The sequence below is a fragment of the Elgaria multicarinata genome, chromosome 1 (genome assembly GCF_023053635.1).
Source record: "Elgaria multicarinata webbii isolate HBS135686 ecotype San Diego chromosome 1, rElgMul1.1.pri, whole genome shotgun sequence".
NCBI classification, from domain to species: domain Eukaryota; kingdom Metazoa; phylum Chordata; class Lepidosauria; order Squamata; family Anguidae; genus Elgaria; species Elgaria multicarinata.
Genome location: NC_086171.1, coordinates 152492527 through 152507876, shown reverse-complemented (window position 1 = coordinate 152507876; position 15350 = coordinate 152492527). Strand labels below are relative to the sequence as shown.

At 43.4% G+C, this 15350-nt stretch overlaps 1 protein-coding gene across 1 annotated transcript; it reads right to left on the bottom strand.

Moving 5' to 3' along the window:
• Positions 1-767: 767 nt before the first annotated feature.
• LRRC41 (leucine rich repeat containing 41) lies at positions 768-15309 on the bottom strand. The gene is made up of 10 exons (XM_063139429.1): positions 15019-15309; positions 13729-13815; positions 11212-11282; positions 8732-9929; positions 6774-7025; positions 5941-6105; positions 5583-5681; positions 4951-5073; positions 2006-2081; positions 768-1048 (listed from the first exon to the last, which is right to left on the bottom strand). Exons 1-10 carry the CDS (start codon positions 15128-15130, stop codon positions 814-816), a joined length of 2418 nt encoding a protein of 805 aa, XP_062995499.1. The 5' UTR covers positions 15131-15309; the 3' UTR covers positions 768-813.
• Between the last annotated feature and the right edge of the window lie 41 nt (positions 15310-15350).

Genomic DNA, 15350 nt, shown 5'->3' with positions numbered 1-15350 from the left:
AACAGATATGTTTTAAACAGTTTTCCTTCAGTACTAACTTTCTCCTTCACTTTGGTCATGTTTGTACACTTATTAACTGCCTTAATTTAATTTCAGAAGTTTTAACCCATATGAACACATATGCAATTGACAAGGAAGTATTTCTGATCCTTTTCATAAGCTTAATTTGGTGTGTCTCCACACCATTGCATTTGGGAGATAGCAGTAACATCTGGGTTACTTTATATCGCTGTGTTATAAAATAAAACTTACCTGTGCACAGAATTGCCACCTATTTGCACATTGAACTCAGTAGAAGTACTTCTAAAATACATATGATTGAGCTGTCAAGACTTCTGGAACCAGCCAGCACAACACCTTATGGAATCTATATAACTGGGATTGTAGCAAAGATGTTACAAGTGGGAGCATCCTGTCTTTCTTTACATGCATATTTTTGGCTATAGACTTTGCTCTTTGTGGTAAACATGTCTGTGGGTGGGGAGGAAAGAGTTCTGGCTATTCATGCAGAAGGTACTGGAATTGCTAAAGACAACTGAGGAGACTCTGAGCTCTTAACTAGCGTTGACTAATATACTCTTGCAAAAATTATCCATCCTTTTAATAAGTCTCCAACTTAAAAGTTCTGTTCTTACTATTGTTTGCTCAAGCGGGATTGTGTATACATACACACTTTCATGGATCGCAATAAAGATGTATGGTATGGTATGCATACATACTGAAGAAAAATGAAACAGTTTAGAAGAAAGTGAGATGCCAAATCCTGGTAAATCTAAGCAGCTTTATTATAAGCTATTGTTCCATAAGTTTTCATTACATCACACTGATGTAGTCAGCCAAGGCCTGAGATGAGTCCCATGCATCACTGACTACGCTGCACATAGCTTTTAGACGCCAGAGAGCCTCTTGAGCAGTTGCAGCATCTTGGTCCAACCAGTTCTGATAGAGGCACAATGTGGTCAATTTGAATTGTTCTCTGCGTTGGGCTGTGTAGCTCTCCAGTTTCTTGGTAAACTCCAGGAGTCCATCGGGTTTGATGCAATTGGAGCTGTGGGAAAATAGGATTAGTCCACTGCTGCTGCTTACAAGTACATGTGTAGGTGGTGAAGTTAAGTTAAGGTACTTTAAGTTAGATTCCTGCAATGAGCAGGGGGTTGGACTCGATGGCCTTCCAACTCTACTATTCTATGATTCTAAGTGATGTTCCCATATCATAGCAACTTGGTTTCATACAGCTCTCTAGGACTGATTTTGTTTCAATTAAAATAGCGAGTCTGGTTTTTTACACTGGTGGTGCTTTATCCTTTGCCTCACTGGTTTGGAAAGGTGCAAATTTGACCTCTGATTATCCCACCGAATTAACATTGTCATGTGTCATTAGAGGAATTGGGACTGCCTGAGACATCACTTTTTCCCTGCTTGTGCCTTCAATGAAAGTAGGGAACAGAGAAATCATCCTCTCAATACAGGCATGCTGCCAACTGACCAAGAAGGGGACCCCTATGTAGCCAACAGTTACCAGTCTTTAATGCTTTATGATTAGGAAGAAATTAGGTTGAAAGCAATCTTGAGCAATCTGTGTAGTCTCAATTTTATTTTATGGCTTTACTGCTGCTTATGTGAGTGATTAATATTCTAGACTTCATTCTCTTCATTGAAAATGGGGACAGCAGTAGAAAACCCATAATAGGCTTAGTGTTATAATCCAAATAATCACCTGGATTATTTGGGTATAACTATTTCATAGACTAACAAATATCAAAATAAGAATTTGGCATCACTGGAAAATGTATGGCAAAAAGATTTAGTTTGCTTGCAAAATGACACCTTTAGAAATACCTGGTGAATGAATGAAGATTTATGTATTTATTTCATTTCTATATCTCTCAATAGCCGAAGCTTTTTGGGCAGTTCACAAAAGCTTCAGCATTGGTTCAAGAAAAGCTATTCTACTGCCATTTATTTTCCAAATAAAGCTGACCCAGGAGGGCTCTGTGGAACATACCTTACATCCAGATGAGAGATGGCAGAGGATGAATCTTCAGAAAAAATGTCCGCCAGTGCAACCAATCTGTGATTTCCTAATAATTGGGTGTGGGGAGAGGAATACAATTTAAAATCACATTATGAACAGTAAAAGGTGAGCATGGATGAAAGCAGTGACAAAACAAAGCATAAATAGAGGGAAACTCAGTGCTGGCAAAGGTCACCAAATGGAGATGCAAAGAATCACTGTGAAGAGAAGCAGTGGAAACTAGTTGCTCCTCATCTCTCTGCATTGTTCCAGAGTGAATTAACGGGTTCCTAGAGCAAGTCTTCAGCCTGATTTGCTGACTGGTTGAGATTCTAGAAGGATAGGATTCTTCATACACTATTTATTTATTTATTTATTACATTTTTATACCGCCCAATAGCTGAAGCTCTCTGGGCGGTTCACAAAAATTAAAACCACAGTAAAACACCCAACAGTTTAAAACACAATTACGAAATACAGTATAAAAAGCGCAACCAGGATAAAACCACACAGCAAAGTTGATATAAGATTAAAATACAGAGTTAAAACAGTAAAATTTAAATTTAAGTTAAAATTAAGTGTTAAAATACTGAGTGAATAAAAAGGTCTTCAGCTGGCGACGAAAGCAGTACAGTGTAGGCGCCAGGCGGACCTCTCTGGGGAGCTCATTCCACAACCGGGGTGCCACAGCGGAGAAAGCCCTCCTCCTAGTAGCCACCTGCCTCACTTCCTTTGGCAGGGGCTCACGGAGAAGGGCCCCTGTAGATGATCTTAAGGTCCAGGCAGGCACATATGGGAGGAGGCATTCCTTCAGATAACCTGGCCCCAAACCGTTTAGGGCTTTAAATGTTAATACCAGCACTTTGAATTGGGCCCGGACCTGGACTGGCAGCCAATGAAGTTGTAAAAGGACTTCCACTATGGGGAAGATCTATCTTCAGTAGATGTACTGAAGAAACTATGCAGGTCCAATTTTCCTTGCCACTGCAGCACTACTCAGTAGCCTGATTAGAAGGGAGAGCCTGGCTCATTTCCACTTGGATGTGAGGCAAGGAAGTGCTCTCCATTGTCCCTGCTGGAATCAGCTCCCGTTTTGCTCTTCCCCTCCCACAACTATCTCCATCAGCAGTCATTCTCCTTAACCATTAGGTAACAATTGATACTAAAGATCTCTTATTTTCCTCTTATGTCCCTGTATGGGTGTTACAGCTATTACATTATAAGATAGTGTGGAAGGAAACAATCCTACTCTCTGTATAATTCTTAGGTGTACTTTAAAATTAAGGGGTCTTACCATAACTGCCACCTATTAGCCTAAATAAACCTAGTTCTTTAAGTAGGGCAAGTGTGCTTAACAAGGAACCTGTATAACATGCATGCAAACATTTGCTTTCCCTTTTGGCCTTCCAGCAGACAGCAAAGAATTTTTAAAATTCCAAACAGCATTTGGGAAATAATGGTAATTTAGATGTTTTTGATTGTTGCTGTTTCGCCTATGCTTTCACTGCTTCTCTTTACAGTGCCAGTGGCCCCATTCAGAAGACACCTTAAACCATGGCGAATAAGACTTTTTGCCATATTCACCATGGTTAAAGCCATGGTTTAAGGTGTCTTCTGAACACGGCCCGACTTTCTGGCTTAACCACTGTGGTTAAAGCTGGGGTTTAAGTTGTCTTCTGAACATGGCCTATGTTAATGTCTCTTTTTGGTGTTGCTTTGTACCTTTTGTGTAATCTGCTTTTTGGGGGATATTTTTTCTGATATTTGATTTTTAAAAAAATTGTTGGCCACTTTAGATATCTTGTAAGACAATGGTGAACTAAAAGTACCTTAAACAATGCAAAAAAGAAAGAAGAAAATAACCAAAAGGAAGAAAGCAAAGCTAACATCGCAAAGGAAAGCAAAATTGGTAATAAAGAACCACCCCAGGACTGGAGAAAGATTCTTTATGAGCCCCAAATAGTATAAGGAGAGAAGCTCTGCCTGGTTAATTTTTTTCTTTATAAGCAACTTTCAGAACCAGATACACTTTATCCCATATTAAATTCAGCAATAGGAGAACTACCCCAGTTCATAATTACAGCAGCCTTTTATTTAAGCTCTAGCGGCGACTAGGCAGTGCATACAGGCACATGAGCAGGCAGATGGAGGAGGCATAAAGGATTTTATACCTCCTTTGTATCCAGCCTAGAAGCCAAGCGGAGACTGATGGAGGAGAGAAGTCTCCTCTACTCACCCCCAGCAGGCTAGAATTATTATTATTGTCCCTTTTCTCGCTCGTGGCAGTTTTTCTAGATGGACATGATGGGCTTTGCCAGGTCATGCTGTCTTTTACTAGTTCAGGAATTTCCTGACAATATTATTATTTATTATGGAAAGTTACTAAATTGTGTGGGCTTATTTATTAAGCTGAATAATTGTCAAGTGGTTAATTCATAATAAAATGGCAGCACTCAGGGCTTGTGTACTCAAGCACCACAGTATGGTGGTAGAATGGACCATATATCACTTCAGGCTGCAGGCAAGTAACATCACTTCTGGATGCTCCTGAATGTATAGAAAGAAAAGCTCCCTGCAAGTAAAACATGGCAAATCAGGATTTAGTGGCCCTATTTTATTATGGATCATGTTGAAGCCCACAGTATAGAACGGGTGGATAGCTGGAAAATCGTAAGGAGCGCCACGGACAACCTTCACTGATGTATTGTGACATGAACTTCGTTAGGCAAAGAGCCTATTCTGTCAAAGGGCTCAAAAACAACTTTGTTGAAGTCCTGTCTTTATGCCAATTGGGCTTGAATGACAGGAGACGAGGCAGTCAGAGCACTAATCAAATGAAGCCAGGGGAGCCAATATTCGTGACAGCATGGAGCCCTTCCCGCCACCCCAAGGAGAAGAAAGTCTTCCAGAATTGCTGCCACATTTGTCTTACATACCCAGCCTATTTCCAGGGAGTCGGAGGCTCTTCAATGATGGGTTGGTCTTCACAACATTAATGATTTCAGATAGAAGCTCAGAAGTACAGTTTTCAAACAGCCGACAAAACGAAAAGGTGATTTCTAATGCAAGACAAAAGGCCCAAAGTGGAAAAATCTTTTGTTTCTATGTTTTGTTATGTGAAATTAGTTTCACTGAATACACTGCAGAATGTCAGCACCAAAAAATGAAAGCCCAGTGATACCCTATAAGGGAAACTAAGTTTAAAAATATGACTACAATGGATCATATAGATAAGCACCTCTTTTCCTTTCTCATATTCTGCCCCCTTTTGCCCCTCTTCCTTGTGCAGGGAGTAGCATTTCCCTTGCAATGCAATAGGCCTCTTTTCTGGCCCAACAGGAAGAACCTCAGCACTAAACAGAGGTCAAAGCAAAAGAGTTCAAAGCAACACTCTGCTCCTCACTCCAGCAAGTTAATATTTAAACTGGCACATCACAGTCTCTGAAATATAACAACCACAAAACTGACTGTCCTAGGAAGAAGTATATTTTTCGACTGCCTACAAGAGTAGTCCCTGATAAAACTGTAACCCCATTGGGGCTTGAGCAAACAAATTAGTTTAATATACCTTCGAGGATGTGATCCTGCAGCAGAAAGAGGACTTCTTTTGAGTGTCCAGAAAGGTTGACATCATGAAAGCTTAGCTTCTTCAGTCTTGGGCTATATTCTGCAAGAAAATGAGAAAAGGTTTAGAGCCTCTTGCTAATTAAACGTCCCGTTCCCCCCCCCCCCCGCAATTTAGCAGCATATATAATGAAGATTATTTCAAAACCTTGGCAGAGTGTTTTACAGTTTTATTCTGCCTCCAATTAACACAGTCATCTCACACACTTGGTGGACTGGATGCTGAAGATGCTAGTACCTCCTGACACAACTATTATGATCAACGTCCAGCTGTGCTGAAGGCAAAATAGCTTCCATCATACCTTTGAGTGCATGCAGGAAAAGCCCAACCTCCTGGGGACAGGAAATTGCAACGCTGTCTAAACAGAGACTCTGGAGAGACCTTGAGGCTTTCAGCACAGGCACCAAGAGACTTGTTTGAAGAGGCTCCCTGGGAAATCTGATCTCGAGATGTTCCAGATGGCTCTCTAGGTGGGAGAGAGAGTAGAAAAAAAAACTCTTCATGAGCCAAAACTGGCAAACCATGGTTTGAACCAGGATTGCAAGCCAGGATCAAACCGTGGTTTGCGATACCAAACCACTGTTTGCTGCTTCAGACATAATGGTAGATGATGGTTTGATTAAATTTGAAAGTAATGAATAAAGCCAAAGGTGCCATGGGAAGAGGAAGATCTCAAACTGTGTGTGTGTGACTGGAGAGGCTGGGGGTTGGACTTGGGACCTTCTATATTCAAAGCATGTGCTCTGCAACTGAGCTATGGCCTGACCCACTTTTTCAAGAGGTGGCATTTAGTCAGGGGACAAGCCAGAATTGGAGAACTCTTTGACTATCCCAAAGACAAGCATAGCAGTTTAGAAAGCAACACTTGCTTGTTTGTGTTTACTTAGAGGCCCAATTCTAATCTAATCTTTGCACAATATAAATCCCAGGATGAGTAAGGGCATGAGCAGAACAGAACATGAGGCTGTGGGAGGGATTCAAACTATGAGATCACCAGGTGCATGAGAACAATCAGAGATGTGGTTCCCAGCTCTCACAAGGGAAATATCCACATAATTGACACACACAATTATCTCACACGTACAAGGAAAAGTGCTTGTTATAATGTTGCGTTGGAACCAGGCCATGTTTTACCTGGAATCTCTTCCTGCAAGGATGATGAGTCCAAGCTCTCTCCGGGCCTGTTCCACTCAGTTGCGGACTTGAGATCAAAGCTGACCAAGAGCGTCTGAAGCAGTGGAACGGCGCTCAAAAAAGAATGGACAAGATTCATGCAGGGGATGTGTGAAAACATGTCACTGATCCGCACCACACGGAGGCAGTAATTGCTGTGACGAGAAAGGGCCCGGAGCCCAGAGAGGATACTGAAGATACCGGGGCCGAGGCCTGGAACCAGATTTTAAAAGGTAGAAATAGACGTTGAGAGCATGCACACACACACAAAATTACTACTTCACTCGAAACAGATGCACGCCTCTATCCTGTACACATTTCCAAGACAGACACTGACCCTCAAGAACTACTGGACACCTTCAAAGCTTGAGCAGAGCCTGTTTGAATTTCCCCGAGCATCCCCACCCCCCAAAAAGCTGCAGTGACCTAGAGCAGCACTAAGCAGACAGCTGGGCAAGCACACTGTAATACCAAACCCTGCTGCCTGGGTTCCTGACCTAATCACCTGATGCTCTCCATGGCTGCCAACACCCCTGTCCTCTCACCAAAAGCACTGTCCCTTAGGATACGATGTCAGAAGCCCCCAAGCTTTTTGGACCCATGGGCACATCTGGGAAGTCAAGAAACTGCCATGGGCATCCCTGCAGAATGCCTGATCAGTGGCTCTCCGCTTTGGCGTCTACCTGTCATGTCTGTGGATTTTAAGATGTGTCTTATTCAGCGAAAACATTTGTTTCATGCCTATTCTACAGCGCAACAATTCTTTAATAAAGGATTTGCTAATTTGGCTAAGTGCTGGCAGTGCAGTGCAGTGCAGCTAATGTGTCTTTTAAACATATGCTTTGGCAATGTGCTAGAGTTGCTTCTTTTCCGTGGGAGATTATTACTGGGCATGGGCAAACTCACCTGGGTTCGACTCGTGGGCGGCTTGCCCAGCCGCCCCTACTGTTTGTTCCTGCTTGCGTGCTGCTCAAGCACCCAGCGAGCCTCCTTTACGCAGCAGGGGAATTTCTGCGTACAGTGGAGGCTCTGGAATGGCGTGGAGGCTGCCAGGCACTCATCAGCCACATGGCTGCTTGTACCATGGGTCCGTGAACACACTGCGGGTGCCCAACTGGGTCCAGGGAGGACCGATGGGGCGGAGTCCTTCAGACTTCTGGACCCAGTCGGGTGCCTGCAACATCCCTAATCATTACAGATATTTTATTTTTACTAGAGCAGTCTTTAATATTAGCTGATGTACATATTCCTTTAAATTATCTACCTGCTTCTTAGAAATTAAGAAATGGTCAGTGTAAATGGATTCTCTGTGCTTTTTGACAGCTGAAAAACAAACTGCAACATTGGAAGGATAAACTCTCACCTCCTATAATGCAATGGGCTGAGGACCTTACAACGTGTTCAATATTTGAACAGGTGGCATATAAATGTCATCTTCAAATGGCTACTTATTTAGATATTTGGTCCATTTTAGTTGAAGCCCACGTTGTATGCATTTCATATAAATCCATGTACTTATATTTTTTAAAAAACCATTTATTTTAACCTTTCTTTAAAAGGTGTAGTAGGAATTTTAGGACTGCCTTCTGAAGCATGGGAAAATGTCCTTCATCTCGTTTAGCATCTGTGAATACCGAACTAGGATTTAATTTTTACATTAAAAAACAAACAAACATGCTATCCCTTTCGGCTGTTTCTTCAAGGTGACTACACCAGCACCAGCACCCCCAACTTGAATCCAGCATGCTCTGCCAAGCCCAAAACTCATGCAAACCAGTCAAGTCTGTACCACTTGCTGGCAAGGGCTGATCAGATTCAGTGTCCGACAACATCTGGCGGGCCACAGGTTCCCCAACTCCGCTTTAGAAGATTAAAACAAATAGCTAAAAACACCTGAAGACAGGTGGGTTCTCACTCACCATTTAAAGTCAGAACAAGCTTTTCTAAAGACACCCAAGAGCTCAACAGGTTGCCAAGCATCTGGCACATATTCATGGTCAAAGGGATGGAGAAGACTTCCAGCATGGACACGCTTCGGAAGTAGGTGGCTGTTTTCAGATACGTGATCCCAGTGAGTCGGCCTCCCTCGGGGCAAACCGTACCAGCACCACCAGCAGCCTCTGCTGGGAGAGGGAAACCGTTTGCAAGCCTCTTCCCCTCCTCAGCATGCCGCCTTTGGTTGTCCTCCTCCTCTTCCCTCGCAACTGCAAAGACAAAGTCATAGAGGTCGTCCAACTCTGTGGCAGCTTGGCTGGCCCTCCTACGGCAGTTGCGCTTCCTTGCTGCAACTGCCTTGCGCTTCTTTTGAGGTTTTCCTGTAGCAGGCCCATCTTGACATGTTTTTGCTGGAGAGAAACTGACAGAGCCCTCGTCAGCATCATCACTTTCTGACCTTGTGCTGTGCTTCATCCTGCTTTGGGAAGAACTGCTACCCAATCTGCAATCTGCTGGGCGTTGCAGAGTCTCGCTACTGGTTCTGGCCAATTCTACAGCATTTTCAAGGCTTGGAACAGATTCTTCAGGCCTCCAGGACAATGTTTTCTCATTTCTCAGCTCCTCATCACTACATTGGCCAGCTGCTGATCTATGAAACAGTCGGCTTGAACTGAAAAGAGGCTTAGACTTGTGATCTAAATTTTGACTCTGGTCAATAGATTTCTCTCCGCACAGATGGCAAAGGTTTCCTGGGTTCATTGGTGTTTTTCCTGGGTGCCAAACCCCAGCGCTCATTTTTAGGATGAGAGCTAGCACTGCTGGGTCAGGATCAGGCCAAGAGTACATAGACAACTGGTCCACAGCACCATGATGAATGAGACGATGAAGAAACAAACTCAGCTGTTGCCTAGTAGAAAGGCTGGAGGAGAGGAGGTGACGGAACGTCAGGGCTCTGAGCGAGACGGCCAAGTTTTCTAGAACACTCCGATTGTGTCCGGCCATGAGCTCAGATACGCCCTCCAGCATGTTGTAGATGGTAAATTGGGTAACGTGACGTGACGTGTATAGCAAGGGCAAAAAGCAAGGATCGCTCAGTTGTTGGTGTGAAGATACATCCAAGATCCCACGCAGCACATTTGAGAAGAAGGTTTCAAGGAACTTCTTCCTCCAACACTTGATGCTCTGTAATCAAATTGAACCAAATGAACATAAATGTTTTATGCAGCCTGATCTTGTCTGTGTGTACGCTGCAAGAAGTCCAACCAATTTCAATGAGACATTCCCAAATTTGCAAACTATCTATTCTAAACAAAGCTGGAAACTAATGGCGCTGTTTCTCCAGATCAGGAATGAAAAATTATTGGGTTGCATCCAAATGCATCTGTCTATCAGTGGGATACCGCTGATGGAACAGATACCCCATCTCCCCTGCAGCCCCCTCAAATTTTCTCTAGAGGGTTGGAGGATCATCCAGAGTGCATGGGGGGCGGGGGAGGAGAGAAAGGGGAAGTCCTGTTATACAAGCAGAAATTACCTTCTTAAATAATGGTATTTTTTGTCTACCTTCCAATCAATATAATGGCTGTTCCAGTTAAACTTGGAAACAAAGGGAGAGCAATAGAACACTAACATTGCAGTGCTATATATGTCTACTTGGACCTAAAACCCATTGTTCTCAAAGGGTCTTACTGCTAATTAAGTGAGTATAGCAGCCTTCCCCAACGTGGTGTGTTCCAGATGGTTTGAACTTGAACTCCTAGACAACCATCTGTCAGGGATGCTTTAAGGTGGATTCCTGCATTGACCAGGGGGTTGGACTCGATGGCTTTATAGGCCCCTTCCAACTCTACTATTCTATGATTCCCATCACTCATAGATGCAAAAACAAAACACACACAAAGCAAATAAACATGCAAACACCTGGATCAGAAGTTATTAAAGATCATTGTGTTACAGCATAAATTACTTCATCCCAGTTTGTGGAAAATAGAGTAAATGAGAAGTTGGTCTCGCAAAGTAGGTTAGGACTAAGAGGTTTTGGGCTTTGGTCTGTTAGAGACAAAGTTGTTACTCTTTAAGATTCTTTGTTGTTTTCCACAATAGACTAGCACAGTTCGCCCCCTGTAAATTGTGCAAAGTTGTGGTTTATCTTATGTTCTCTTATTACATTAGAAAAGACTCAGAGTAAATATAGACTGACAGGCATTGACAAACAAAAAAAATTTAAAAGTAATAAGGAAATATTGTTTATGTAGAAGGGCAGAAGCCATACATTGGCTCCCTGCAGTTAAAGGTAGTGGATATAGTAGTTTTCCAATAGATAGATCTGTAGTAGAATAAAGGCTACCAGTGAAACTGGTCCAAAGCATCACCACAGTTGGAAGAAACTGAAGGCCAAATGAGCTGTGAAGATGGATAGTCTGGTCTCAGGTATGACAGTTTTGGGGTTGCATCCTTAACCCACCTCTAATCTGGACGGTCTTGTTTTGATGATCTCAAACCAGAGTTTGCACCATATAGGTTGGGTTGAGAGCCCTGGGGGAATATATAACAAACGTGTTTTTTTTAAAAAAAATACCATTTAAAATATAATCTATACAGTTCGTTTTAAATACACAGGTACATCCGACATGTAATTTACAGCAAATTAAGGTTGTATTCCTACACACACAATTGGGAATTAGTCCCACTGAACTCAGTGGCCTGGTTCAGACAACACGCCAAACCATGGTGCTTAACCACAAAATGGTTAATGGAATGCATTAAGGTCAATGCATTCCGTAAACCATTTTGTGGCAAAGCAGCATGGTTTAGCGTGTTGTCTGAACCAGGCCAATGACACTTACTTCTAAGTAATCATGCGTAGGATTGTGGTATGAGTACATCATTGAGGGTGCATTCTTATTACGCCCTTGATGCTTGTAAGCCTCTGAACTCGGAGGCTTATGAGCATCCAGTGCAGAGCAGGAGGAAGGGCAGAAGTGAGTGTCACTTCCCCGCACATCCTGTTCTGCATTTTTGCTTAGACGAGCTTTCTTGCCCATCTAGCTGGGGTGCTTGAGAGGGGGAGGGAAGGAGGCTGGAGAGGCCTTGGGATAGCTCGTGTCCTGACCTGTCCAGTCCCCTTTCTGCCTACCGGAATGCCACCTGCAGTCCCTCTCCGAGGTTGAGTTCCCGTCCTCAGAGAGGAAGCCGGTGCAGTTCTTTCAGTCCTGGCTGGGAGGGGAGGCACAGCATGGATTCCCTCCTTCGAGGCTGAAGCTCTGTCTCTGACCTCAGACGTGGAGAACTGAAATATCCTACAGCCCTCCAGATGCTGTATAGTGGCCATAGGATAGCTCTCTAACATAATTAAAGCAAGATAAGAGGACAACTTACAAAGAGTAAAAGTTATATATTCACCATCCAAATTCTGCTTCAAGTTCAAATTTAACACTTCAGTTGAAAATTATTTGCATTGTTTTTGCTTTGTTATGATATCGTTTAACTGTCTCATTCAATCTTATAAATTAATTATTCTGTTCTATACACAGGAACCCAATACGGAGACATGGAGGCTGTAATCCTATACCCTTGTACCTGGAGCAAGACCCACTGAACTCAAAGGGATTTACTTCAGAGTAGAAATGTATAGGATTACACTGGTAATCACCCAAATCTACCCAGTCAACCAAAATGGGATTTGAATCCAGGCCTCTTGTACTATCCACTACTTAAGTGTTGTGCTCAATTATTTATGGAGAATCACTTGAAAATTGCATTTTATTAACTTCTTGTCTGAAGAGCTTCACTTCTTCAGTAGAGGAAATACAATTTTAAGGAGCTGATAATCTAGTCTAATTTGCTAACATTCTCTTCAACTGTTACTAGAATGCAGTTGAAACTGATTTTGCAGCAACTTGAAACTACATATTTGTAACTTGTCCTCCTCTTAAAGAGCTTGAGGGAAACATTTTAGCCTGAAAAGCTGGAAGTCTGGGTGTGACTAGTCCACAGTCATCCTGCGACCAGGGATTTGGATACGATTTTGATCTTAAGAAAACCTATCACTCTAATCATGACACCACACTAGCCCTTAAATTATTGCTTATTGTCCTGTGTGCAGATATTCTGATAAAGCTATTTGCTATGTATAGTAGCTTTTATAATACGTTAACATCTATATCCCTAAATTCAACTGCTCTGTCTAGCTGATGTGCCGTTGAATTATGAAATCCTATGCACACTTACTTGGGAATAAACCCAACTGAAATCAGTGGGATAGGCTTCCAAGTATACATGCAAAGGCTTGAGTGCTCAGATCAGCACATTTCCACCATGGCAAGAATGGAAAGCCACTTCACCAAGTGAAGGGTGCAATCCTATCCAGATTCATGCCAGCCTCAGAACTCAAGAGTTTACAGGTATCTTATGCAGAGTGGGAGGAGTGTGGAGGCGATCTTCACCTCTGCGCTCCTCCCACTCTGCATTTTTGCTAGATGGGCATTTTTGCTCATCTAGCTAGGACTCTGCGGAGGGAGAGTGCTGGGGATAACTCACATCCCTGTTTCCCCAGTCCCCTCCCATCTCCACCCACAGAACTGTCCCTTTTCTCTCCTCTCTGAGTTGTCTTTGAGACCTCAGAGAGGCAGCCAGCATAGTTTTTCCACACCGGCAGCGAGGGGAAGGGGGCTAGGAGCTTGGACTCCTGGGTCCAACAACAGAGTGCTGTCTCTGACCTTGGCTCCAGGAATCTAAACTATCCTATGCCCGCCCCTGTCCCCCAGATGCTGTCTAGGGGCCATAGGATTTCTCTCCCCATTGACATGTCAAGGAAATTGAGGAATATGGCAGGCAGGGATTAATCTTAATCAGAAAAAAATAATTATATGCACTATGATGAGTGTGAAAGAAAGATTTAAAATGCATGAGAGGGAAACTAGTTTCCCAGGACAGCAGAAACCATTAAACACACTTTTATCCCTCCCACAAGGTAACAGACCTTTTTTCACAGCAGTCTCCTCAATTCGCTCCAGATAGTAGATGTTAAGCCGAGGCAAGATACCCTGGAGGATTGGACCTGGAAGTGCTTTTGTAGGGAGAAATCAACACAAAGCTGTGTTTCAGTTGCAGAGAAAGAACAGGCTTAGGTGAATTGGGGAGGACCTATTTATACAATGCTTCACCCCCAGGATTGAACCTCCAGAGATACTGTCAGCAGGTTGGTAAACTAATGATTTCACCTCCACCCTTCTATAAGTTCTGCAATAGAACTATATCACTAGTGTTCCTGTAAACGAACAGCAGAAACCATTAATCACACTCTTTAGAGTCCAACCCAAAGCATGTTGTACTTATGAGTAAGTCCCATCAAATTCAGTGGACTGTACTGCTATGTAAGTGGGCACAGCATTGCATAAGAGCAGCTTTGCTAGATCAGACCAAAGACCCATCTAGTCTAACATTCTGTTCGCACAGTGGCCATTTAGATGCTGCAATGGGAAGCTCACAAGCAGGACATGAGCGCAATAGCACCCTCCCACTCCTGTTCCCTAGCAACTGTTCTATAGAGGCATACTGCCTCTGATATTGGAGATAATCTAGATATACTAGCCATGGATATCCTTCTCCTTTACAAATTCGTTTAAAGGCATCCAAGGTGGCCCTCATTCCATCTTGCAGTAATGAATTCTAGTTTTGTAACATGTATATGGAGAAAAGTATGGGGAAGCAGCTGTCCTGTACGGGTAAATGCAACAGAAGCGAAATAGCTGATACCAAAATTACACAAAGAACATTCAGCAGTACAAGCGTGTAATTTTGAAAAAGTAAGAATGAACTTTGGTGTCTATTCAAAACACAAACCGTTATGATCAGGGTCCAGGGACCTTATCCAGCCGGATTTGGATCCTCCAGGGAGCCCTCACATTTTGTGGAAATCGACACTTGCACCAACACCACAATCTTCTTCATGCTTACTCAGAAGTCCATCCCACTATTTCCAATGGGATTTACTCCCCAGTACGCGTGTTTAGGGTCGCAGCCTAAGAAATCTTCTTCCCAAAGCGTGGCTTTCTGGTTTTCAGTGGTCCCCTGTCCCGGCCGCTGGTTGGAACACACACGTATATTATGTGTTACTGTGCCTTTCAGAAAAGCTCTTTAAATTACGCGGTACCAGGACGCCCTAACCCGATTGCTGGCGTCAGATTCTCACGTTTCATAGCAAGGAATAGCTTCCCGAGGATCCTACCATAAGGACTGATCCCGCTTACGTTCACTTCTCCCTTCTTACCCCAAACTTCCTTCTCCACTCGTCCCATGATGGAGCTGACTACCGCACCACTTAGCTCGAAAAGGCTCAGCGGATTCTGATCAGCGATCTCCTCCCCGTACTTGGTCTCCATAGTCAGGCGGCAGGTCTACTCTGAGGGAACCTGAGCTGCGTTACACCATCTTGGGAGGGTCACGTATTGTTATGCAGAGGTATGATGCTGCCATACTGAGCAGGTCGAGCGTCCTCCACCCACCCTACCGCCATTTTGCGGGACTGGCAGCCATAATGGTAGGGCGGAGGCGCCGTATTGGGCAGCCATCTTAAGAAGGTCGGTTGGAACGAAGCGTCGT

Coding starts and splice junctions, on each gene's coding strand:
- LRRC41 (XM_063139429.1), bottom strand. CDS start 15,130: ATGGAGACCAAGTACGGGGAGGAGATCGCTGATCAGAATCCGCTGAGC. Junction 13,816..15,018: donor AGTGGAGAAGGAAGTTTGGG/GTAAGAAGGGAG, acceptor TCCCTACAAAAG/CACTTCCAGGTCCAATCCTC. Junction 2,082..4,950: donor ACTCCCTGGAAATAGGCTGG/GTATGTAAGACA, acceptor CCCAATTATTAG/GAAATCACAGATTGGTTGCA.